The sequence below is a fragment of the Astyanax mexicanus genome, chromosome 12 (assembly GCF_023375975.1).
Source record: "Astyanax mexicanus isolate ESR-SI-001 chromosome 12, AstMex3_surface, whole genome shotgun sequence".
Classification (NCBI taxonomy): domain Eukaryota; kingdom Metazoa; phylum Chordata; class Actinopteri; order Characiformes; family Acestrorhamphidae; genus Astyanax; species Astyanax mexicanus.
The window spans coordinates 27,887,821-27,914,916 of NC_064419.1; the positions used below are offsets into that span (position 1 = coordinate 27,887,821).

General features: G+C 38.6%; 2 protein-coding genes across 2 annotated transcripts; one reads left to right on the top strand and one right to left on the bottom strand.

The window, feature by feature from the left end:
- The first annotated feature begins 1,158 nt into the window (after nt 1-1,158).
- Nucleotides 1,159-4,957, top strand: bcl2l16 (BCL2 like 16). Its single transcript, XM_007231494.3, has 3 exons — nt 1,159-1,342; nt 2,584-3,209; nt 4,608-4,957. Exons 2-3 carry the CDS (start codon nt 2,736-2,738, stop codon nt 4,737-4,739), a joined length of 606 nt encoding a protein of 201 aa, XP_007231556.1. The 5' UTR covers nt 1,159-1,342; nt 2,584-2,735; the 3' UTR covers nt 4,740-4,957.
- Nucleotides 4,958-7,134: 2,177 nt separating this feature from the next.
- On the bottom strand, nt 7,135-10,187 carry tubb2b (tubulin, beta 2b). The gene is made up of 4 exons (XM_007231493.4): nt 10,035-10,187; nt 8,663-8,771; nt 8,450-8,560; nt 7,135-8,342 (listed from the first exon to the last, which is right to left on the bottom strand). The coding sequence occupies exons 1-4, from the start codon at nt 10,089-10,091 to the stop codon at nt 7,282-7,284; spliced, it is 1,338 nt and encodes a 445-aa protein (XP_007231555.1). The 5' UTR covers nt 10,092-10,187; the 3' UTR covers nt 7,135-7,281.
- Nucleotides 10,188-27,096: the final 16,909 nt, after the last annotated feature.

Sequence of the window (27,096 nt, forward strand, 5' to 3'; positions counted from 1 at the left end):
TAAAAAAAATACATTCACATTATAGGAAAGGATTACTGTAAAAGTGTGGTGATATCTTAGCCCTTTCTGTCCACTTCCTCTTTAAAAAGCTAATAAGCTAGTATTAATGAATAGCTTAATGAGCTTTTAAAGTATCATTTTCATTATTTCCAAAACAGTTTTATTGGTGCAGTGCTGCCACCTAGTGAAAGTGCACCACTGTCCTTCCAAAACATATTTAAGCAGTAGCTACATTTAGATCAGGTACAACTCTGGAAAAAAAAGAGACCACTTCAGTTTCTGAATCAGTTTCTCTGATTTTGCTATTTATAGGTATATGCTTGAGTAAAATAAACATTGTTGTTTTATTCTATAAACTATGGACAACATTTCTCCCAAATTCCAAATAAAAATATTGTAATTTAGAGCATTTATTTGCAGAAAATGAGAAATGGCTGAAATAAGAAAAAGATGCAGAGCTTTCAGACCTCAAATAATGCAAAGAAAACAAGTTCGTATTCATAAAGTTTTAAGAGTTCAGAAATTAACATTTGGTGGAATAACCCTGGTTATTAACCCCTTTTTTGGGCAAGGCACCCTTCAAAAAAAACCACAAAAATCATTTGCTATCAGAAACATATATTCAAACACCTTTTTATGTTTATCAAACCAACACTAAAATACCAAAAGCTCTGAATAAAACTAAATACTAACATGGCTAATAACAAAATGACCACACAATGGAATGTTATCAACACCAAACTTAGCAATAAGTGTGATGGCTTTAAAAAAATAATGTGGCTGAAGTTACCAACAGGGGCCAGTTAACAAATAATAGCAGTAGCTCCAGAAGTTCCAGTCTTCAACAGACACATTAGCACATGTTTGTGCAGCATTTCTTTGCAGAGTTATTCAAATGGTGTCCATTAACAGCTTTTCATTAGCAGGCCACAGCCAGACAACACTCTCAGTAAACAGGCACAAATGTAGTGTAGAGAGAAGAGTGCAGAGTTTGAGTGTTAATGGGAATAGGGAGAAGCATTAGGGTCACCCGACTCAGTGCGTGGTATTTTTAGCTGGAACTACACAGCCGAGGGGGGTGGTCAGGGGCCTGGTGATTGTGCAAGCCGATGAGACACTGGCACTGTATCAGGTACCAGTAAGAGCACTAAATATAGGAAGGGTCAACGCATTAGAAGACAGGCACGCATACATATGCATTTGTTGAGCGACAGAGCATGCTTAGACAAAAGAGGACTGCATTGCCATTGTGTCACCTACTTGTTAGTTCTTAGCACTGTAGCTCTGGCACGACTGTCGTCTGCGCAAAGAGTGGGTGAGTCCATTTAGGTCATTAGGACAGGTAAGGACAATGCTGACTCTAATACTCTAAGCATGTTTTGTTGTTTGAGGTTTGGATCTAAACTGTTGCACTGCTAACATTATGTGAATGAATCTGTAGCTCTGTTCACACTAGATCTGAAGTGATCTCTTTACAAGTGTTTACAAGGGGCATGTAGCTGTTAGCATGTGCCAGTTTTATGCATCATCCATGTGAACACCTCTGGAGTCTGGATTTCAACACTGCAGGAAGGGCACCATGGGCATTAGTACAATCTCTTACTGCATGTCTTGACAGTCAAAACTGCCCTTCCTACACCAGTACAAATGCTTAGGTTGCATGAATTGCTCATGCTAACTTGTGAGTTAAAGAATGAAGCTACACAATGTTTAAGCAATACTTTATTGCTTTTGAAGATGGACTGGAACCCTAGTCAGCTCTAAAAGTGATTGTATGATGTATCTGAGACACATTGGACCCTGTTTCCACCCGTACTTGCAGAGTCCCCTTGGATCAGATCATCCAAGTCCTAGGTTATGTTCAGACTGCAGGCAAATCCTTAATTCTTAAATCAGATCTTCATGCATAGATTTTTGCAAGTTTTCAAATCGGATTTCAGTGATTTCACTGATTCATGGATCACTGATTTCAGTGGTCTTTTACATCAGTTACAACACACCAAAAACGACCTCATCAAATCCCAAATGACAGAAGTGCAGCGATCAAAGAAGAGCATTAAAGAAGAGCATAAGCTTTTCGTTATTTATGTTGTTACCACAGTTTGTGTCGACAGGCAAATCTGATCTGATCACTTACAAATAACTGTTAGGACACTCATCTCAACAAATCTGATTTAGGGAACAGACCTGGTTTAATGAATAATTTGATTGGCCTGAAATCTGAATATAGTTCAACTAACCTTTGATGCTCTTCTTGGACACCCCGCACTTGTATCCAGATCGCATCACTCTGGATTTGATGAAGTAGTTGTTTTCCACATGCAAAACATGAAGTTAAGTTAAAATTGAATTTGCGTGACCAGAGAATCAAAACTGAGAAGTGTCTGTTCTAATCAGATTGATTGTATTTGCATTTCAAACCACCATCCAATGTGACTTAGTTCTGATTTTCAAAAATTTCATGTGGTTTGAGTCTGTTCATCTGGAAACAAATTTCAACATAGGATCAAAATAGGATTTGAGTTCACAGTCTGAACATGGCTTCAGAGCCAAGGGTTAACAGGACTTACTCTTTTTCTACAGGAGTCTAATGGGAGTGATATTTGAGCAAAACATCATGCAGCTAAGTCCCCATCCAGTGCTGGCATGGATGTTAATGTATGTTGTAGAGCAATTTTGCAGTGAGACAGCTCAAAATTTCAGCTGAAGAAGACCCTGATTGGATTCAAAAAGTGATGGAGAAGTCAGAGCCAGAGCAGTGTCTGACTGACCAAGGCCTGTCCAGCCCTGATCCAATGGTACGGGAGGCCTACCTGATGGCTTATGACTATATAAACTATGTTACAGCCAAGCCTGGAGCCCCATTGGGCCCAGCACCTTCTGTTACCTCAGCAGCCCTTCGCCATGCAGGGGATGAGCTTCTGCAGCGCTTCCCAATCTTCTTCCGCCGCTGGCCGCGCGTTTTCCAGGACGTGACGGAGGAGTCGGCCTGCACCACGTTGCTGTCCATACTGGATGAACACTTTGCCCCCACGAGGCGCCGGGACCTGGCCTGGAGTGCTGTGCTCTCCATCTTTGTGCTGGCTGGCCAGATGGCCCTGCACTGCCAGGAGAAGGGTATGACCAGAGTCCTGCCCCAGCTCCAGCACTGTGTGGGCAGCTATGTGGAGAGGGTGATCTGCCCTGAGATCAAGGACAAGGGAGGATGGGTAAGATGAGTTTTTCCTTTACATGCCCAAACAAGGCCTACATCTTACTAATAGAAAATACAGCTGTAGAGAATTTTACAACGATCCAGCCATCAATCACTAACCGGATCAATATCAATATAACATGCCTTTTGTGTCTGCAGCATGGTTGAATAAAAAAAAAACTATTACACGCACTGTAACAATAAATTTTTAAAAGCTTTACTCTGAATGAACAGATTATTACAAATGTAGAGGAATGTTAACATTCACACTTTTCTTTAGTACTAACATTTTATTCAGATTTGTTTGATGAAGTCGGTGTGTTTTTTTTCCACATAACACAGTTTAATATATACAGCTCTGGAAAAAAATAAGAGACCACTTAAAAACTATGAGTTTCTTTGATTTTACCAAATTGAAAAGAATATAATCAAGAGGAACATGGATGATCACAAGCCTTCAAACCAAGCTGAACTGCTTGAATTTTTGTACCAGGAGTGGCATAAAGTTATCCAAAAGCAGTGTGTAAGACTGGTGGAGGAGAACATACCAAGATGCACGAAAACTGTGGTTAAAAACCAGGGTTATTCCACCAAATATTGATTTCTGAACTCTTAAAACTTAATGAATATGAACTTGTTTTACATTTTTTGCAATATTTGAGGTCTGAAAGCTCTGCGTCTTTTTTCAGCCATTTCTCATTTTCTGCAAATAAGTTCTCTAAATGACAATATTTTTATTTGAAATTTGGGGGAAATATTGACCGTAGTTTATAGAATAAAACTAAAATGTTTATTATACTCAAACATATACCTATACATAGCTAAATCAGAGAAACTGATTCAGAAACTGAAGTGTAAAATATCTTAATTTGTTACAGAGCTGCAAATATATTTAGCAATTTTCATAAAAACATCAAGCTAAGTAAACTTATCCAAGACTTTCTTGTCCACACTGTCAGCTTGGGCTAACCACCAATTTAAGGATTTTAACCTAACATCAGTGATATCACAACCATTACAGTGTTTTCTTTTCAAGAGTCTAAAGTCATTTGCTGCATATTGATCATTCTGCATATGTAGCTTAGGTAAATCCACCCATTAATTATTCATGTAGCAAGGATATTTAAATTATTACAAATATTAAAAGCATCTAAATGTGTTAATCAGAACATTGTTAGCGTGAACAATTTAAAAATGTCTGCAACTCTGGATCAACCATGTTTTCATTAAATGCCAATTTTTACTCAATTTGTCCACCCCGTCCTGCAGCTTGCTGTGACAGGGTGGAGGCAGGTATCATATGAAATAAAAAGAATAAAGAATCTTGTAAATATAATGAGTAGTCAAAATAATAATAAAAAAAGTGATTTGTTCTGATAATAACTGAACTGTGCATTTATGTTTTGTCTCCTAGTCAGGTTTTGTGTCTCGCTTTGGAGAGAAACAGAGTTTGGAGGGCCAGGTGAAGAAGGTATGCTGCTGGAGTCTGTTCATTTTTGCTGCAGGGATCCTTGTCTACTTCCTGTGGAAGAGAAGAATAACTTAGAGAACAGCGCCATCATGTGGAGGACGCTTTAACATTCTGGCAGGTGCTCTCTGAGGTTGGAGGTTTGGAAGTGCTTGCACTAATATCTGAACTTGGAGAAAGTATGCCAGCTACTGTTGATATTTTCCTCATTATGTATTTAGTTTATTTATTATGCTGAAAATATGAGATTTATTTACCCAAGATGTATGAGTAAACACTGCTTCTGGATAACTTAACACCTTAAGTTTCAAGCATTATAAGGATGTCTTTATGTGTGGACGATATATTGTCATTAAAAATGTGATAAATTAAATTATTATTTATGTCACTAATAAACGTAGAATCAATATCAATATCAATTAATGCAATTACACCGTCTGACAAAATTAGTTGTTAGAATTAGAACATTATATTTAAAATGATCCTTAAAAAAAAAAAATACATTTTAAAGCTGATGTTCGTAAGTTTTGGGATTTTGAGCTACTGAGGTCTGAGTTTCGATCCTCTTCTGAAATATTTGTTGCTCCATCAGCCACTCGCGTTCAGTACAAACCATAGACTGTGTATAGCTATATTTATGTATATATCCTTTTTACAGTCTCTGGTACAAACTGAGCTGGATCCTCTTTTAGCTACCATTAAACACAATATTTTATCCCAGAAATGCTTCTGCTTTTAGTTTAGAAACTAAAAAATACAGACTGACACTTTGAAAATAATAATGTTAAATCAAAAAGTACATATACCAGCTCAGTCATGTTAATTTGCTGGCTAATAAAACATCATTGTCAATATCAAGGTTAAAAACTATGTCATGTCCATATATTGTATAAGTCAAAAAAAAAATATCATAACAGGCCTAATTTTCAGTGTTCAATATAAAAAACCTGCTTTCATTGCAATGTCCATTAAGTCCACACAGTGGAGCTCTTGCAGAGATCTGCTTGGGATCACTTCTCACAATTCCTAAGTTCTTCCAGAGAGAGAGATAGATATACATTTTACACATGTAACTTACCAACCTAAACAGCCATAACATTAAAACCAAGTAAATAAAATAACACATTATTTAGTTCTAGTGGCACCTGTCAAGAATTGGGGTGAACTATATAAGTCAGCAAGTAAACTGTCTATTCTTGAACTTGATGTATTGGAAGCAGGAAAAATGGCAAACAGAAGCATCTGAGTGACATTGGCCAGATTGTGACGGCTAGGTGACAAACAAGGAATGGTCGCTCAAGACTCACTGTTGCTCATAAATCACTCCAATTTGCAGAATTTGAATACCATAGAAAATCGACTAATGTTTTGGTGGCTGATACTAAGGACACCTTCACATGTCTTGTGCAGTCCATGTCCGGACCGGGAAGAACTGTTTTGGAGGCATGAGGGGGCCTACATAATATTAGCTTTTAAGTTATGGCTGATTGATGTATGTTTTTTTATGTAGCAAATGATCATTTCATCCCAAACTTTAAATACCCAAAGAAATGCATATAGCATAATTTATGTTCCATGTTTCTTACTGTAGCATGCCATGTCACACAGCTAAGTAGATTTTTGTCTTTTAGTGACAACTGATTACATGTCTAATATGATTGACTAAGAATGGGAACATATGTTCTACTAAGATAAAGTGACATTCATGACTAAAAACACTGTAAAATGTGCAATATTTCACTCTGGTGGTTTGCTTAATGAAATGGAGTGGACTATTATCCATTTAGAATCTTTTTTTTTTCCCCATTTTCACACATGCATTCAAAATAAATGCATGTATGCATTAAAATTCATTTGCATGTGTAGATATCTGTAAAAGCAATACATGTATGATATATATGGCTCCATCACTGTACTTTTTTTATTAATATCAAAACAGTATGAATGGTTTTGCTCTTGTTGCTGAATGTAATAATCCTCACAGCAATACTTTTTAATCTAGTAGAAAGTATTTCCTGTTACTCTAACACAGGATACACTAATACCATTGACTTTAAAAAATAATGGACAGGTGTTCCAATTCTTTTGTTCACAGAATGTGTGAACATGACTCATATTTAACAAAAACCAAATTAAAAATGTTCAAATACATACGCCTGAATTCCATTACTATTGAATTGACACATTATGGCTAATAGCAGGGCTAGTCACACTTAACGTGTTTGCACTGTTCACCTATGCTGAGCAGAAACTGCATTTAAAAGCACATAGGCTGCTGTAGTAAAAGCTGGTCCAATTATGCTCTAGGCATTTAGCAGTATTCTAAAATATGCTTACACTGCTTACATACTGAACAGGTTAGACAAGGACCTTAATTCACCTTATGATTAAGCAGAAAGCCCAAAAACCTTCCTCTTCAGCTTCCTGTATATGTGCAAACCAATTCAATGAACAAGGGCATTGCAACACTTAGAAAAAAGGGAACTTTATTGACATTTCTTCTGTACAGAAAAGGAATGAATAGCATAGGTCACAACACAACAGAGAAAACTGAACTGAGGTTTCATTTATCAGGTGGAACAGAAATATTACACCTTGGCACAGACATATACAAGCAGATTTATGCCAGCTCCTCCTCGCCTTCCTCCTCAAACTCTCCCTCCTCCTCAGCCGTGGCATCCTGGTACTGCTGGTACTCAGAAACGAGGTCATTCATGTTACTTTCGGCTTCAGTGAACTCCATCTCATCCATGCCCTCTCCGGTGTACCAGTGGAGGAAAGCCTTGCGCCTGAACATGGCTGTGAACTGCTCGGAGATGCGCTTGAACAGCTCTTGGATGGCAGTGCTGTTGCCGATGAAGGTGGCTGCCATCTTGAGGCCACGGGGTGGGATATCGCAGACGGCGGTCTTGACGTTGTTGGGGATCCATTCCACAAAGTAGCTGCTGTTCTTGTTCTGCACATTCAGCATCTGCTCATCAACCTCCTTCATGGACATACGGCCACGGAAGATGGCAGCGACTGTCAGGTAGCGGCCGTGGCGTGGGTCGCACGCAGCCATCATGTTCTTGGCATCGAACATCTGCTGGGTGAGCTCAGGCACAGTGAGGGAGCGGTACTGCTGGCTTCCCCTGCTGGTAAGAGGGGCAAAGCCAGGCATGAAAAAGTGGAGACGAGGGAAGGGCACCATGTTGACAGCCAGTTTGCGCAGGTCAGCATTCAGCTGGCCAGGGAACCTGAGGCAGGTGGTAACACCGCTCATGGTGGCAGAGACTAGGTGGTTCAGGTCACCATACGAGGGAGTTGTGAGCTTCAGTGTGCGGAAGCAGATGTCATACAGGGCTTCGTTATCGATGCAGTAAGTCTCATCTGTGTTCTCTACCAGCTGGTGGACAGACAGCGTAGCATTGTAGGGCTCAACAACTGTGTCAGACACTTTAGGAGAGGGCACTACACTGAATGTGTTCATGATGCGGTCGGGATACTCTTCACGGATCTTGCTGATGAGGAGGGTACCCATGCCAGACCCAGTGCCTCCACCCAGGGAGTGTGTGAGCTGGAAGCCCTGAAGGCAGTCACAGCTTTCGGCCTCCTTGCGCACAACATCGAGAACAGAGTCGACCAGCTCAGCTCCCTCGGTGTAGTGGCCCTTGGCCCAGTTGTTTCCGGCACCACTCTGACCTGTTCAAACAACCCAAGCAGAACATTTACTCAAAGTCTAGTTTAAAATTGTATGTAAAGATCTTAACAGCGACATGTTCAACATGGGCCCCTTTAAAAACACTCACCGAAAACAAAGTTGTCTGGTCTGAAAACCTGTCCGAAAGGTCCAGACCTCACGGAGTCCATGGTACCTGGCTCCAAGTCCACAAGCACAGCACGGGGCACGTATTTGCCACCTACAGCACAACAGTACAATATTAGCAGGGCTTCCGAATTATGAAAGGCTAATGTCTGACCATAAATCTTATATTTATATTACTTAAATAAAGGAAATGTACCTGAGGCCTCATTGTAGTAGACATTGATCCTGTCCAGCTGAAGATCACTGTCTCCATGGTAAGTGCCAGTTGGGTCAATACCGTGCTCATCGCTGATAACCTCCCAGAACTGAGGGAATAAAAATATGAAGTCATAAGTTAATCATTTACTGTGTTTTGTGAGGTGGCAGACAGTGGACTTTGTACAACATGAATGATAATGCAGGATGCATTAGCCATATGCAAGATAAAATTACACCAGCTGGAGACTTTCTGGCAGTTTGGGAAGTGATTAATATGGAGACACTTCATATTAAAAGGGCTTTTAAATAATTTGTGTGTTTGAGTTATGTTATTATAAAATGTGAGCTTGTAATGTGGCCATTTATATATGTACATCAAAACGGTTTTAAAAGATATCTAGAGCTGATACTGGTAGCAACAAATTATTTATATGAAATTTTAATTCCTATTAGGAAAATCTGCAGTATCAGATAAATTAGTTTTGCTGGTAAAAATTGAGTTAGTTTATATTCCTCTTGTCAAAAGTCGCATTTAAACGTTAACTAATCTGAAAACAGGCAGATAAATAGAACATCCCCTTTGATAAACACTAGTTTTTCAGCTAAACCGTTCGTGGCGCCAAATTTACATATTTTTTTCCGAACCTCCGTTCAACCTAAAATGGCGCGCGCGGCCTGTTCTCTGATTGGCTGAAATCCAGCCGCATCCGACTTTTGAAAAGCGTGCATACGTCACACGCCCGGTCTCGCGCCACCTAGCTTTGTGAGACACCCTCGTGCTCTTTCAACCGGCCTAAAACCCCAAATAATCCTTTATTTATACTCTAAAACATTGGATTAGAACATTTTAATAAATACATCTAGCTTGTACGATATGTTTTCATCACTGTGTAGTGACCTAGAGAGGCTTAAAGTTGCAATTTATTTTTGGTGCACCGCCTTTATAGAGGGGAAGCCCCACCAACGCCAGACCATTTAGAAGAAAAAAAAAAAAAAAAAAAAACTGCAGACAAACGCATAAAAAAAATATAATCTTTTGCAATTTTAATGAACCGAATACAGCTATAAAAATCTTCGATTTTCCACATTTCAGCAGTGGAATAAGGAAATTAGCTAACCTAGTCAAGCACACGGTGCTGCTGACCCACTTCACTTAAAATCCTTTAGTCTTAGGTTTTTACATAAAATTCATACAATAAAAAGCGATCAACATTATAAACAGTGAAAATATCGCCCAACAAACTGCATTTAGAAGAAACTGAGCTTTTAAATTACTGTAATAAAAGTATGTCGCATTATAACGCAAATAAAGATCAATATATAAGTTACTTGTTTATATATATATATAAAAAGCTAAATAAAACACTGACCTTGGCTCCGATCTGGTTGCCGCACTGTCCAGCCTGAAGATGCACGATTTCCCTCATTGTGATTTCGGAGGTCGTGGAGTCTGACTGAGCTTCTGCTGTTCTTCCTTTCTGTGACTGAACTGCAGATACCGCCTCCACCCGTATTAATAGCCTTCCCTATCCCCACCCCCTAGCTCACTCTCATTGGCCAAGATGCGCAAAAGTGCCGCCTATCGCGCGGTTCCTGGAGGGCGTAGACGACGGTGGTTGGTGCAAAGCAGTCTTCAATCAAACAGGGAGTTGACGTTGGATTTGGGTTTTTTCCTCATTGTCCTAGCCGGCTAATACTGATACAGGCTAATATATATGATCAAATATTAGATATTATCACATTCTGGTGAAAGTACGAGGCTAGCAACGTATGTTTAGCTGGGTTTAGTTTTTTTCTGCTTCTTATCGCTGCTTCAAATGGCTGAATGGATTGTTCTTTTCCAGCCTTGGTTCTGCCTGATCTTCAGCTCATAGCCTCTTTGGTTAGCTACATTAGCTAGGTTATATCTCTGATCAGAGGATTAGCTCACCCGATCCATATGTTTATTAGATCACCAAAATCAAGAAACGCAGACAGGAAAACAGGATATAATTCCAACTCTTTCACACCACTGTTGTATTTGTGACCTCAGCTAACCAGAATAGTGTAAACCACACTCGTATACGAGGTTTTTACTTCAGTGAAACAAACAAATCACCCGCATACCCTAAATTTTCTCCTGCTGAGGTTCCTAGCTGGCTAAGCTAAGCTAGTTAGCTTCCTACACAGCAGCTGTAGCACAAGATGGGTGTGGTTTTTCCTTGAGGTTTAAATTAAAATGCTAAATCTGCAAAGCAGCTCAGGAATAAACACAGGGGGATTAAACCAAGTAAAAGGAATTGGCTAATTGTAAAAGATTACATAGAAACGGAATAGAGTGTCCTTTTCTTTTTGTGGTATTTGGCCTGGAATTTGAGTAAAATCAATTGTAGATAAAGAACAAATGAATTATACACTAACGTTAAAGAATAAATACCTTGTTTTAATGTCATTTAACCGCCTATGGCATGATGGTGCCCTCAGGCAACAAACCATATTTAGATTATTACACCATACCATATTATACCTTATTTTTAGTGTATTTATGTATGTATTTATTTTTATTTTTAATAAAATGTTGCAAGGCCTATCTACATCCAGTACAGTAAGACATACAATTGGGTCATAAATAAAAATATGTATACATGCAAGAATATGCAAAGAAGTATTTATTGCCTGTTTAAATTCTTACATTCTTTTTTGTAAACTTACTAAAATAAGATTTTGTTTCAGCTGCCTTGGGCAACATTATGTAGATCGCTTCTCTCAGGGCAATGATGATAAAGCAGTAATGATTTAAATAATCAGCTTGGCATGAAAAAAAAATTGGTCTAAAAGAAATACCAGAAGAAAAAAATCTCCCAAATACCTGTTTGATTTTTTTTCTCCCTAAAATATAGTTATTTGCAGGGTTAATTAAATAAAGATATAAAATAGTAAATATTTTAACAAAAGGCAAGCATTGTGTTAAACAGTGGCTAATCAGATTTAGCATAATTTAAAGAAGTTTCATTTGATTGTGATTTATAGTAAGTTTGGTTGAAACATATGTGAGAACTCTGGTTGAATTGATTTTCACAAGACATTTAGAACAAGTCATTTGAGATTCAACATTAAAAATGTAAAGAGGAAGACAGAGTTTTCTCATGGAAATTGTTATTTTGGTAATTTTGGTATTTTATTTCAGTATGTTGTTAGATGACAAACAAACCATACACAAATATACAGTAACACAGTATACTCTGGTAGTTCAGGTAGTACCAAAGGTAGATTCAATTCATGATGCTCAGAAATGAGTATATACATAAACATTCTCTTTATTGAGGCAGTGCAATTACTACCACACTTCCAGCCACTGATTCAGTCTTACACTGCTGGGTTATTCTTCCCAGACATCTGTGTATCCATTTAGCCCTGTAAAATTCTTCAGCAATGAAACATACTAGCGATCGAGTCTAACAAACTACATCTTGTTAAATGGTAATCTTCTCATCCCTGTGACTAAGTGGTTGACACCAGTATGACACAATGGATGTCTTGATCGACTGCACATTTAATTTCTCCACAGCATAGCCTAGCTGGCAGACTGACCCTGCTGTAGGCCTCCAACTCTGATTCTGCAGAGGATTATTCTTTACTGCTCAGACCAGCACAAACAGTACATTATATATGCTGTTGACAACCATATACATCACATAGGCAACAGCATGTGACTTGTAAGAAGGTTTCCTTTATCGTGTAAACTGTTTACAGCTCAGTGCTTGCACAAGAAGATAATTTCCTTTGCTGGGTGTGACGAGACTTTCTTTGCACGTTGTCACTATTTACTGAGCCACTGCACAGTCTACAGCAGGGGTCACCAACCTTTTTGAACCTGAGAGCTACTTCTTGGGTACCAATTAATGCGAAGGGCTACCAGTTTGATACACACTCGAGAAATTACAAATTTTCTCAATTTACCTTTAATTATATGTTATTATTAATAATTAATGACATTCATCTATGTGAAGACACAGATATCAATAGGCAACACTATTATTATAAATCTCTGCAAGTGTTTACATTTTATATTATATTTTAATATAATATTACATATTATATTACATTATATTGTATAATAATATATAAACTATAGGCTATCTCTAAGCTAATATTAATGTAATATAATCTAAAATTACATCAATGCAACTGTGATTTAAAAAAAAAAAGAATAGCAACAAAAATGCTATTTTTAGACCAGGCCTGCGGGCTACTCATAAGGTCCTTGCGGGCTACCTGGTGCCCGCGGGCACCATGTTGGTGACCCCTGGTCTACAGTGATGGCTGTACTCTGCTCCACCCCCCACTGCAGCTTTATAACCATTAGCCCTGAATGCAGTATAATTGACTATCAATGAAGAGTGCTTCAAACCAGCAGTGAAGGCCACAGGTAATGAGGTTAGGAAAAAGAACAAGAAAAGCAGAGTAGGTTGTGTGTGGAGGACAAAGAAAAGTGTGTTCAAATCTGTGAAGCGAATCTGTAGAGCGACCACTGTGAAGTTGCTAACTGTAAAATGAATTGTCACATTGGCTGTTTAATAGTTCTGATCATTTCAGACAAGTGTAGTTGTCTCAGCATTTTCACCACAATGACATTCAGACATTTTTACAGAGATGATTATGTGTATTTTCTCATAACATCTAGGGCATCTCCTGTATGGTTGGGTGTAGTGTAGCACAGCCAAGAAACTGCATGAAGCATCAGAATATAAATGAGTGGATCAAAGCCAGAAAAAATACTTAAATAGCATAACTATAAATAGCTCTAAAGTGAATATAACAAAGCCAAAGGAATTCAAGTTCGTTAGCTTTGAAAAACTTTGAGTGAAGTGTAAAAATAGATATCAGTGAAGTGGAACCATGGAAATGGATGTAGCATCAGAACAGAAATAGGTGTCCCTATTTCAGTTTTTGTTGGTAACTAGTTTCTAATGGTCTATACTGGACTTTGATGGTTAAAATGGTTGAAAAGATGGTCATCCAGATAAAACATACCCTATAACTAAGCTGGTTAACCAGTTCTTTACCCATTTTTTTTATTTTTATCTTTTAGGTCATCTTTGGCCATGCTAGTTATGCAGGTTGACCAGATTGCTTATACTGGTTATCTAGCTTGGATAGGTTGATCATGCCTGTAGACTAGCTAAACCACCAAACATATTCTATGTTGATCAAAATATTAGGGTGCAACCATACAAATAAATATAGTGCCACCATGGAAATGGCACAAGATGTAACACTAGAATATAAATGCGCAGATTGTTTTTGCACACAAGTAGGGGTTCAACGATATGAGATTTTGCTGGGATACATGATATATTTTACCGTCTCAAAAATATTACGATATTACAGTATTATGATATTTCACAATTCCCCTAAAGCGTTATATATTAAGAATTATGAATATGATGGATCAGAGACTAACACAACTGTATTGAATAGCTGCTTTTACAATTAAACTATGATTGCATTTTTGGAACTTTTGAATTAATCACTGATAGTTGCTGGCAGGCAGAGAGCTACTTAGATAGAGTAGATCTTGCTTTTGATATGGTATCACTGTTATGAAGCCACAATCGTAACAGGCACAGCAAACAGACTTGCAAGTGTTAGAGCACTAGCAGTAGTTTAGCTGCAATGCTCACTGATGTTCCAAGCTGGATTGTTGAAGATTTTGTGTCAGTTGCTGAGGCTTCTGAGGTGGAATGAGGAATACTGGTAATACGCAAACCTACACGTTATGATAATCAAGCATTTTCATACCATGGTACACTGTGAAACCCGTTGCCACTGAAACTCTAAGTGTGACCATTGACAGTGATGTGATGCAGCACTACTATGGACATATGTGTAGTGTAACCATGTAAATGTATGTATCGGGGTGTTTATTGATTAACCCCAAAAGTGCCTTGAGGAAACTGCACCTGTGCATCAGTGTGTTGTGGTCCTGTTTCTTTTTTGTGGAACGGGGACACAGATTATTTATAGCTAATCTGTTTGCAGGGGGGGAATGCCAGGGTACAGTCAGCTGCCCTGGCACACTTGGCATGACTTAGAGTGAGAGAATGCAGGGTTTGTCACAGTGTGGCTGAGGGGTAGAGGGGGTAGGGAGGGGCATTTCTCAGGCCTCTAGGGCTTTTCCTCTGTTGACCAAAGGCAGCAGCAGCAGTCGGTGGGCCCAACAGATGGGGTTTTAGTGGCTAATTCCTCAGATCAGCCCTCCAGTCCTTTCTGCTTCTTACAAAATAAAACCAAAAGCTTGCCCACACCTTTCTTACCAACAGCTTTACAAAAAGGAGGTCTAGAAAAGGAGGAACATGAGCTAAAAGTGTGTGTTTTTTAACCACCTTGGAAGGCTTAAAATATCAACCAAGATAAACAGATTATGTGATAGATATGACGGATAAACCTTAAACATCAGGCTTACTATCCAGTCTTAAGCCTTTTTATCTTATTATGCAGTAAATCCTGCTCATCCATCCATACAACCACACACCCACTCCTACCTACCATCTATTCATTCATCCATCCATCCATCCATCCTCCTACATATCTAGCTTGCTAACTAGCGAACACAGAGCCGCAAACCTAGTGTATGACCTAATTTTGTCAAAACCTGCTTGACCCTCTACAATGTTCATGTCCAGTCCTTAAATCTGCAGACAAAGAGCCGCTCTGTGTGGTTAAAAGACTCTGCAGCCTCCTTGCTTTTACTTCCTCTCTCTCTCTTTCGTCACTGAGCTGTTCGCCATTACTCAGCTGCAGCTCCATTTTGGCTGCGAGATGAATAATTGATTTTTAGGGGGAGGGGTGGCAGGTTCAGGGAGGACAAGCCTGCAAGATTTGAGGTGTGACGATATGCAGGAGAGACTAGACTAGGATTTTTATTGAACAATCTGCAGTGTCCTGTGTGGATGAGTGTGATAGCCTGGTCCAATACGGATCCCCTGAGGAGAGGAATGATCTATTATCTGTTGACTCAGCATCTGCTTACCACACCTAATCCCTCTTCTCATAACACAGCGGATCAGACAGCAGGAGAATGCATGATGGTCTACAGCGGGACTAAGAGACAGAGACAGAGAAAAAGAAAGGAATATGATATTGAATTGAATTAATTAAATTTCAGACCTCAAATAATGCAAATAAAACAAGTTCATATTTATATTGTTCAGAAATCAATATTTGGTGGAATAACCCTGGTTTCTAATCCCAGTTTTCATGCTTTTTGGCATGTTCTCTTCCACCAGTCTTATACACTGCTTTTGAAAAACATGGAAAACATGCCACTCCTGGTGCACAAATTCAAGATGTTCAGCTTTATTTGATGGCTTGTGATTATACATTTCCTTTTGATAATATTCCAGAGGTTTTTAATTTGGTAAAGTCAAAGAGACTCATCATTTTTGAGTGTTTTTTTATTTTTTCCAGAGCTGTCTGTGTACTGTATGTGTAATTTGATTTTGACTTAAAGAGAGACAGTTTTTAAGCAGCAGTTGTGGGTTAAGAAATTTCATGAGTGGAGATGACCAACGAATTAGTGTGTGGAGGCACCACCGTCAGCACGAAGAGGAATGGTTTGCTGTCATGTGTCCCATGTCCAAAAGGACAGATGTCACGGTGTGTGTGGTACAAATTGGTACAGTATAATGCCAGATCACATTTGGTTTTCATTACAGGCACTTTGACCATCCAATGTTATATTAATAAGGAATAAAGAATTTCAACAGGACATGGCTTGTCTATATACTGCCTTGTCTCACAAAAGCCTTGTACCTCTGTAATGGTAACTATAATGGAGAGGGAATTGTTTTATTTCAAAGTCATTTTGGAGCAATTCAATTGATCTATTCATCATACATTAAAAAAAAAAGAATCACAGATGTCAGATTCACATTATATCAAAATCTAAATAGCAGCAAAATTGGAATGCAAGGTTATCTGCAAGATTATTTCTTCTTGAAGTCAATCCTGTGTTTAATTTGCATCTACATATTTTGAGTTATGAAACAGAAAGGGAGAAATAGTACTTAAGCATAAGTAGCAATTTTCTTTAGCTATATTTTTTGTCATTAATAGCTTTGTCTGTTTTTTAAGAATTAGCATTACAACTTATTTTAATCTTTTTTTTTTAAGTTGTGACGAGAAAGTTTTCTGGTTTTAGCCCATGGGTTTCCTGGCATTGAGCCTCAGTCATGGACGCCAGAGCCTTCATATTACGTCCAGCTGCTCTCACACAAAGCATGTACAGTCCACAGGGGAAATCAACACAGATATCAGCTTCCATTTTCCACAAAGTCATGCATTAACCCTGCATGGCCTGCCATATTTATGAAGCTGGAATAAGTAGTGGAAGTTCACCAGTACTCTTAATTCTGTATATTGTCTATTCATGTTAGCACCCATTTTAACAGCCAAGAATCCCATAACTAGCAGCATTGTCAAATAATGCAGATTCTGTCTTGTCACTGATAATAATTCATATTGTACTCTGGAAATATTTTTTTTCCAATGTGTGGCATGCAATGCCTGCCATCCAGGAAAGCAGTATCTATTGAGATTTGCCTGGTATGCCCTTTCAAAACTGCCAGTCTGGGAGTGCTGCAGTATTCCTGTGTCTTTGCTGCCCATCCCCCATCCTAGCAGCACTGCCAGCATAGCTCAGCCTGAGTCAGAAACACTTCCCTCTAGAGGAACCTCCTCTTAGCTAGGCTGACTCAGCTGCTCTCGACACCCACTGCTTCCCTGTCAGAAGCCAGACAAACTCCACAGTGCTCCACAGACAAAGAGTCTTCTAGACGTGTCCACCACGGCCTCTATAGTGTGGTTTGTAGTTCACTACAAAAGATTCATTTCTCTGGCTTAATAGTTTCTGTCTTAAAGATATAGCTGGCTAAAAATACATACATAAAAAAATATATACATACAAGAATATATTAATATTTAAGTAAAGTAATTCGAATTGTACTCATTTTATGCAAAATTATTCCAGTCACAGGCTGAGAAAAAAGAGAAGAGAGTCTCTAATACATACAATACATTTAAAAGGTGTCTGCATCAAAGTATAACCAAATATGAGAAGAAAAAAAGTCTATAGAGAGTAGAGAGTATATCATTGTCTTTTACAGTCCATCCACTCTGACTGTTAAGCAGATACACTGTATAAAAATGCAATGCCACGAATGCCACACTTACTTTGTAGGTGATAAGAAGATGCTGTCAGATTTAAATCTGGACTGGTTTTTCACAGTCTAAACTTAGGCTTAATCTCTGTCTAAGACACTGGACCTATGTGTTTTAACACTGCTTCAGCCCAGGTTCTGATAAAAATCCCGGGACCTAAGAAGAAAAACATTCCTAACCCCTTAGAGTTGGGCAGAAAATGTCCAAATGGCTAAGCATTACAGTTACATTCACCTAAATATAATGCAATAATTATAATGCAATATTATATTTGGCCTTTTTATAATAAGCTGTTAAAAGCATTCATATTTTACTAGTTTACACAGTATATATAAAATAGAAACAGAAAACTTTCTATTTGCAGCATTATAGTCGACAGTATCATGGTGGTACACTGTTCTTGAAGATTGATTAGCTTAGCATCATCTTTAGCCTGGCACAGAGCATTTTTTTTCTTACAAATCCTGTATGTTCTAGCTTTTGAACATCACACAGAGGTTAAAGATATAGTACTTATGCTGATAGATAAATAAAATTACAAATAAGGATTTGCTGCATTTTATTGTTTCAACTTTAACTTAACTACTATCAAAAAAATCTAGATAAAGGATAAAACCTAAGCTTGGGCAGAAGAATCCCCAATGTGAGCTCAAAGCTAGCCAACTATCTAACAAGCTAGCTAGTTTAATCAGTTAGTTAGCTGGTGACAGCTGCTTGGCCATGAAACTCATTCCATGATGCTCTCTACCCACTGTTCAAGTTTAGCCAGCATAGCCAGCTGCGGTTAGCAGTGCTATTCAGCCCCAGCTAGCAGCATAGCCAACCGTGGTGAGCAATGCTAGCCAGCCGCAGTTAACAATGCTAGCCAGGCACAGTTAGCCGGGCTACCCAGCCCCGGTTAGCAGCACAGGCAGGTGCGGTTAGCTGCACTAGCCAGCCCCGGTTATCAGTGCTAGCCAGCCCTAGTTAATAATCATTGCCAGCCCCGGTTAGCAGCATAGCCAGCTGCGGTTAGCCGGACTACCCAGCCCCGGTTAGCAGCATAGCCAGCTGCGGTTAGCCGGACTACCCAGCCCCGGTTAGCAGCACAGTCAGGTGTGGTTAGCAGCACTAGCCAGCCCCGGTTAACAGCGATTCCCAGCCCCGGTTAGCAGCACTATCCAGCCCCGGTTATCTGCGCTAGCCAGCCCTGGTTAACAGCGATTCCCAGCCCCGGTTAACATGATAGGATGCAATGCTGGAATTCACTGAGTTTCTGAGAGCAACCCATTTTTCCATTTTTTTGGTAGAAGCAGTCTGCATGCCTAGGGGTTTGGTTTTATCACCTGTGGCCATAGACGTGATTGGAACCTGAGTTAATTTTTTTGCATGGGTCAGTGAATACCTTTGGCAATATAGTGTAGTTTTGGTGTAGCTAATGTTATAATGATCAAATACAACCAAAAATAACTGTTCAGTCTTACCTGTGAAAGGTCATTTCCTGAGATTCAGACTCTACAAAGTTCTGTGCAGCTCCAAGCTTTTTTAAATTGTCCAGTACAATCTTTTTGAAAAGTTACCTGGCCCAATATGGTGGTGATGTTAATGGTTGAGGCAGCAGCCAATGTTTATGTATGTGTTTTTTATGGCTGTCATTGCCCAGTTGAGGACCTGAATTCCTATTTTTTTTTTCGTATAGAGGACAGTGGTATTATCTATAAATAAAAGAAATCAGTGTATTAATTAGTTAACCTAAATGGTATTTTATAGGTTATTGTTTAAGGTAGGCCAACAGGCATCTGTTACATTGGAAACAAACAGAATGAGCAAACCTGTAGATACAAAATGCCGTATGTCATATTGGCATATTGCACAAGTACCCAGTTGCTGCAATCTGTGTTTGGACAAACTTCCTCTAGGTTAACATAATGTGTGTTTTGAAGCTGTTTTAAAAGTTTTAAAACAGGAACACTCGTGATGTTAGTCCAGTTTGTTCTTCCAAAAGTCTGCAAATGACACTTCAATAGAACACAGTGTACAGAGCTCAGTGTACGTGTGCATGTGTGTGAGGCAGGTCGAGCTCTAGTTGAGCGATGTGATTGGATGAGACTTGCACACAAAGAAAGTAAGATATCCGAATGTGTGTTGTTGATGGTACTATGGTACTGATACTGATCATCTTAAAAATAGGCATTCAGAGCAATAGTGCTTCTCACACCAAACTTATTAATCGGTAGTTTGGCACAAATAGAAGCGCAATAGAGGCCTTTAAATCCATGCCCTTGTGTCCTCCTACTGTGAATCGGCCATCACCCCACCCCAGGCTCGCTGCTGTGCACTGCAGCTGCAGTCAGTATGAATTATCTGCTATTGAGTGGTGCAGGGCTGTGGCAGTGGGGGTTGTGAGGGAGCGTTTAAGGATGCAGAGTGGCTCGAGTATTAGCTGTACTTTGTTATGCACGCCTGCCTCTGGCCCAGCACTCTCCCCTGGGGAACGAGCGGCAGGATGCTGCTATGATGCTAATGGGAGCGGACTCTCTCTCTCCTCCCTGCTCCTTTACCGCAGTCATCATGGAGGAACCTCAGGAGAAACGAAAATGGGAGGAAGCAACAGGGAGGTCAATGAGTGGGTAGAGACAACTATGCTTCCTGCCTTTCAGGGTGGAGATTAGTCTATATGGCCTATCATGATCATAAAATGTTAGCTAATGCAAAAAATAAAAACTATTTGGCTTATTTTGTGCCACTTTTGTAAATAGTTGCCCACCACAACCATGCAAGAACTCTCCAGATAACTCAATTAGTAGCTTAATGTTGTTACTTTGTTCAGTATCTATGATGTATGATTTACGGTTGATAGATGGATGGATCTTCTTGGTATTGGTGCTGCAGTGCTGCCCAGGGCCTACACTCATGCCTTACAATGAAAAAAAGGGCGTGACAATAGTAGAAATAAAATCATGACACTCTTACTCTGTGTACAAAATAGGTTGACTAGGATGTTTTGTTTAGTTTACCAACCAAAAAATGAAGGCTGATCCAAGGAATCCCTGGATGGGTGGAAACCATAAGGACAAAAAAAAAAAAGATCCATCCAATCCATGACTGTAGAAAACATGGTCAGTGCAATGACTCTCAAAACTAAAGCCGTCACAGGTCTAGTCCCTCTGCTGGCTGGTTGTGGTATGATGTGTGGATTCCCCATCCCCATTTTTTTTTTGCACTTTATTGGCACTTGTTCTCCCCATCTTATTTATGTGCTCCACATAAATTACCCATTTTTGTTGTTTTTCTGTTGTAGAAGCCAGGGGTAGTAGACTTTGGAGTAAAGTGATACAAAGCTTTGGGTTTGTGTTTGAACTGTGTACATACCGAAAAGGAAAGTACAGTATATTTACGGCATCATGTTCAAGGAAACTAAACTAATCTAAAGACTAAACATACTTTACTGTCATGCAAACACTTCATATCAGGGGTTGCCTGGCTATGTCAGTCAGTAAAGCATGAGACTCATATCTCAGAAAAAAAGAGGAAGAAGGAGAACCAAAAAAAACTTTTATATTAAAAGCTAAGATAAGATTTTATCTCAGGTTATTTTGGATAATTTCTGGTATTGTGAAGCCAATTTTTAAGAAATTTCAACACAACATCTGCCAGAAATACAAGAACACAAATGTGCACACACACACATACAGTTTACTTCCTGTACAGATGTATTGCCATAAGATTAGGACTCTCTGGATCAGACTTTAATAAAAAAAAGTAGCATGGGCTAGAGGGCTATAAATCCTCCAGCATTGGGTTTTGGAGCAGTGAACCTGTGTTTTCTGGAATGGAGATAACTGTCCAACACATCCTGACCCCAATAATGCTCTTGTTGCTGAGTGTGATTGAATCCTCACAGCCATTCTCATTTAGATAGTTCTTAAAGGAGTGGAATACTTTTTGCTCATGTTTTGATTTTGTTGAGTTTATTAGTGTGCATTTTTGCTTTACATGTCTTTTCTTACCCTAATATTCATGCACAAGAGCTCCAAAGCTGCATTAATGAACTAATTGAATGGTATTATTGGATTTGGGGGAGGGATCAGAATCAATGTCACAATCTTTCATATTGATCTGGAATAATTACTGAGGCAGCTGAGGAAACAGAAACCTCATGCCATTCATGAAAAAAGCAGGCTACAAACAACCTACATGATACAGGCATATTACATGATTACATGGACTTCAGGGGAATCCTATCCTGTTAGGTTGCCTGTTAGTGAATTGTTAGGTGTTGGATGGTATATTGGATAACACCATTACATACATCCAAACACTGGATGTGTCTGAAACGTGAAAAATTCTGCCTACTCATACAAAATTATTATAATGCATTAAGGCACACTGTCATGTCTGAATTAAAGTTACGTAATCTGACCTTTTGTAATGACAAGCTAGTTCATTCTATGACCATATCAGTCGCATATAGAGACCTTCATCACTTCAGTGCCATCTAAGACCCAATCCCATTTCATCCCTTTCATCCCCTAACCCTTAGCCGTATTCCTCCATTTTGCATGTTAACATGGTATTCAAATTGTTGTTGTAAAGTGGTGGGTGACATGGGTGACTTAGGTTACTGTAGTTTTTAATGTATTTTGGCAGTTTACATCATTACAAGCTTTAGAAATATCTAGTAGTTTGTATCAGTGTCTAGCTAGCTTGCAAGAGATAGATAATAATTGTTTCATTACCCTCTTCCCGTTCCCCTGGTTTCTTGAAGAGAAATGTAACCAAAGTACAGAAGTGAGATTATTGACTTTACAGCTACTTTATTACGATCACAAACAACTGACAGGGTCACCTACAGATTACTGCTAGCCTGGTAATTAAACAGTGTTCTTTTTTTTTTGTTACTCATAAAGTTTTCTTTCTTTCTTTCTTTCTTTCTTTCTTTCTTTCTTTCTTTCTTTCTGTTTTTCTTTCTTTCTCTGTTTAGAGTAAGAGTTGAAAACAAGGGATAGGGATACAAATAAAAACTGAGACTAAACCTAAATGAGATCTACAGTACGTAGGTGTTTTACCTAGAGTAAGTAAGTAGGTGTTTTAGTGTAGGTGTTTAGTGTTTTAGTATACAATAAGTACATGCCTTAGTGCACTCTCAGCAAAAATGGCTGTATAAAAAAGTAATATTTTAATTAATAGAAGTGAAAATGAATGCCTTTTTTTGATGCAATACAGATCCATATCTAGGTTTTTCATACTCAGGGGTTAACACAATAACGACATAGATCCTATAGGTTTTATGTCAACATTAGAGCTGTTTCATCTACCAATAAGACGTGCACAAACAGACAGCATGCAAGTATTGTCTGTTACCAGGGAGAGAGAAGCAATGACTTGTTTTATTTGCCTTTTGGCTTCTCCTCCCCAACTGCCTGCCCAGTGATCTGACCATAATCCTCTCCCACAGTGAACTGTGGGCAGTGTGCGCCCTCTTTTGGCGGGATACTAGAACTGCAGCTTTCAACAAATGTGTTTTACCTGATGGGTATTACACTCTTTAAAGGTACAAAGACGGAGTTCAACGATATGCAGTGAATGTGTTCAGGAATGAGTTTACTGCAAATCAACAGCTAGATTATTTACATCTGGACTCCCATAATGCAACTGACAAACTCCTTCTTTCAACTTATCACAATGCGTTTTTAACATTAATTTTTATCTGAGTATATATATATATATATATATATATATATATATATATATATATATATATATATATATATATATATATATATATATATATATATGATAATTATAAGACAAAATACATAATTAAACAATGAATAAAGAAGAATAAAGTAGATGAAAAGGTTGGTGTTGAAGTCTCCTCCGTGGAAAAGCTAGTGCTGCGCTGAAGCTGAGAAACGCTTTGATTAAAAACAACAATCAAATCTTTGGTAAGGCTGCAGGCCGGAGCCCTCAGTGGGCGTGTGTAAAAAGCGGAGCATATGTCAATTATTTTCGATTGCAGCCAATCAGATACTAGACTTTTGTTGTTAATCACTTTTTATTAAGCCAATCAACAACAGGAACTCTTTGTCAATCATTTTTCTACTGCAGCCAATCAGATACTAGACTTTTGTGGTCAATCACTTTTTATTAATTAAGCCACTCGACAACAGGAGCTCCTTGTCAATCATTTTCTACTGCACCCAATCATGTTAACAGATTTTTCAAATAAAAAAAAAAAGCCAGAACCTGCAGAGCAGCCAATCAGATACTAGATTTTCGTTGTCAATCACTTTTATTATGCCAATCAGAAATGTTTGACATATACCCCGCCTTTTACACGCGGCCTGCAGCGTTACCCATCTGATTTAGTATCCACTAGGCTGTACTTTTTGGCAGGGGTGCCAAATTCGGCACAAACCGTGTTTCTCATTTCTCACTCTTTTGCCGAACCCTAGTGTATTTAGTGTGTATAAGGTGTGCAGTTTTTGGCAGGGGTGCCAAATTCGGCATAAAACCAAAAACACTTTTCACTCTTCTGCATCACCCTATTTAGTGCCGATAGGGGATGCACTTTCTGGCAGGGGTTTTTCATACTTTTCACTCTTCTGCAGCACCATAGCATAGTGCCCACAAGGGGTGCACTTTTTGGCAAGGGTGCAAAATCCGGCATAACACCTGTTTTTCATACTTTTCACTCTTTTGTAGCACTATAGCGTATTTAGTGCCCATAGGGGTTGTACTTTTTGGCATGGCTTTCAAATTCTGCACAACACTCGCTTTTCTCTTTTCTCGCTCTATATAAAGAAGATGAACGATTAATTTAAAATCCAGCCTTCTACTTAAAGTGAAAAGTTTACGTTTAGCAATGTTTTCTTACTAGGTTAAACTAATTAAAAAAACTTTTCAGTGTTTTGTCTACTGCACAATTGTGCTACCGCTTTGTATACTGGTCTTCATTTCAGTCACTACCTTTTTAGACTTTTATTTATTTATGTATTTATTTGAAAGGTTTTCGTAAAGAAGCCACTATATTTGTTTGCTTTTCTATTTATTTAAATATGCCCCAGCTCAATACTGATTATTTTCTGCATTGGCAGTCAGTGTCCTCTGGATGGAGCCAAAGAATCACAGTTGTGAAGCTGCTCCACTTCTCTTTAAAACTGAGAGGACAAGACTTGATTGAAGGCACCCCAGCCAACATGTTCATGTGGGGCTCACGTGTACGGAACGTGGGCTTGGTGGGTTCCAGGTAGGAATCATCTCTGAGTGGGATTGTACCTGTGTTGTTACTGGGAGCTTATTGGGCTTTCCAAAAAATTAAACATATTTTCATTACTGTCAAAAAAAAGTTCAGGAGTAATGCAAATGAGGCCTGCAGGACTCAGCATTTGGGACAGGCTGTCATATTCATTCCCTTGGACAACTAACATTTTTGTGAAGTGAAATAAAGGTCAGAATATTTTTTTTTCAAGTCAAGATTTCCATTACATGTTCAGTCTTTATTAAATTGTTTATTGAACAGATATTGCGCGGTCACCCTGGCCTTTTCCACGTTGGTTCAGTGCTCACAGCGACAAATTCTTTAGCCTGAACTGGGCCTTCAATGTGATAAGAATAGCATATCATGTCTGCACTTTATACAAAGGAGAATATTTATCTCTGTTATTAATTTACTGGAATTAATCCGCTATAATGCTCACGTCTGATTTCAATGCCAGCTTCATCACTAGTGACACGTTTACAATCATATTGGCCTTAAAACTGGATCAGCAGATTTAAGCTCTGGATAAATGTGCCAGGCAGCTGCTGTGGTGATGATCCTTTTACAAACACAACAGCTTATGAATCAGATGCTCATGCAGTGATTAATTGTTACCAGATCTGATGAAAAGAAAGCAGGATTTCTGATAGAGATAAGACTATAATACTGCTATAATACTACTCTTTGCCCTTCAGTTTGGTCCTACATTCACTTTGGGCATATAGTTAAAAGTGGTCTTCACCAATTAGTCTAAAAAGGTCTTTTATCGGGTAACATTACCAAATAGGGGAAAGCATGTTTCATGTGTGTGTAGATTTTACACTATAAACAAAAAGTGGTTCATCAATTGTCAAACCAAAGAATCCATTAAGAGGCATTGATTCTTTTAAGGATCCAAATAATTTTTGGTTTGGTAAAGTTTTAAACAGAACCATTGCTTTTGCTAAAAAAAATACTGTAGAATTTTGTTATTAAAGAAAGGAACTGTTATCAGATATAAAAATAATAAATATGATTAAAAGAGAATGATTATCTTGAATTTTGAAAACAGTTTTGTAAAAATTTTGTTTGCTTCTTAACGTCATTTCATTGGTTTAGGTGTTCTAGTGGCTGGGTTTTGCCAATGGCTGTTAGTTTTCAGTGGTTTCAGTTGTTCTAGTGGCTGAATTTTTGGCAATTTTCTTAAAGTTTTCAGTGGCTTCAGTTGTTTTAGTGGCTAAATTTTGTCAATTTCTTGATGTTTTTAGTGGCTTTAGATGTTCTGGTGGCAGGGCTTTGCCAAAGGCTATTAGTTTTCAGTGGCTTGTCAATTTCTTAAGTTTCTTCAGTTGTGTAGTCAGTGTCTAGTTTTTCTGATGAATTAATTTAGTTTAGCCAATGTAGTTAGTGGCTACAATTTTTGGGTAGCTAAAGTTGTTCTGGTGATTAATTTCTTTAGTGTTTTAAACGTTTGATGGCATAAAGTTTTGGTGGCTAAATTTGTGGGTGGATTTCATTATTACTGTTGTGAATTGTTCTGGTTGCTGAAAGTTTTTGGAGGCTGAATTGTAAACCTTCAGACATCCACAACGCTGCTTCTCGCTAATAGGAGCAAACTGACATAATAAACTGAGTGTAGTGTGATGTTCAGTAAGGACACTGTTGCAGTTTGTATTTTGGCTCTGTACTCCAGCAGACTGCACTGAAATAGTGATGACTATAAGCAACAGTTACACATGGCAGCTTTAATTTGAGAGTATTTACATCTATATCGGGTGAACCATAATAAAAAGGGCAGCAATTCCTGTACCCGATGTGGGTGCACATACCCCTAAATTAAGACTGTGCACTTTAATCTTATAATCAGTTTTGAATTTTGAGTCCAATGGCTAAAAATACGAAGCCAAAGCAACATGACTAGTGTCACTCGTGTCTAATTATTTATGCCCTGTGCTGCATGCAGGCTTTAAAGGCTACAGAGAGATTAGTCACAACTGGAGCTGCGGAGC

Excerpts from the sequence above, each read along its gene's own strand:
- tubb2b (XM_007231493.4), bottom strand. The coding sequence starts at position 10,091 with ATGAGGGAAATCGTGCATCTTCAGGCTGGACAGTGCGGCAACCAGATC. Across the intron at positions 8,772-10,034 it reads GCAACCAGATCGGAGCCAAG|TTCTGGGAGGTTATCAGCGA; the intron begins GTCAGTGTTTTA and ends TTATTCCCTCAG. Across the intron at positions 8,561-8,662 it reads CTACTACAATGAGGCCTCAG|GTGGCAAATACGTGCCCCGT; the intron begins GTACATTTCCTT and ends GTTGTGCTGTAG.
- bcl2l16 (XM_007231494.3), top strand. The coding sequence starts at position 2,736 with ATGGAGAAGTCAGAGCCAGAGCAGTGTCTGACTGACCAAGGCCTGTCC. Across the intron at positions 3,210-4,607 it reads TCAAGGACAAGGGAGGATGG|TCAGGTTTTGTGTCTCGCTT; the intron begins GTAAGATGAGTT and ends TTTGTCTCCTAG.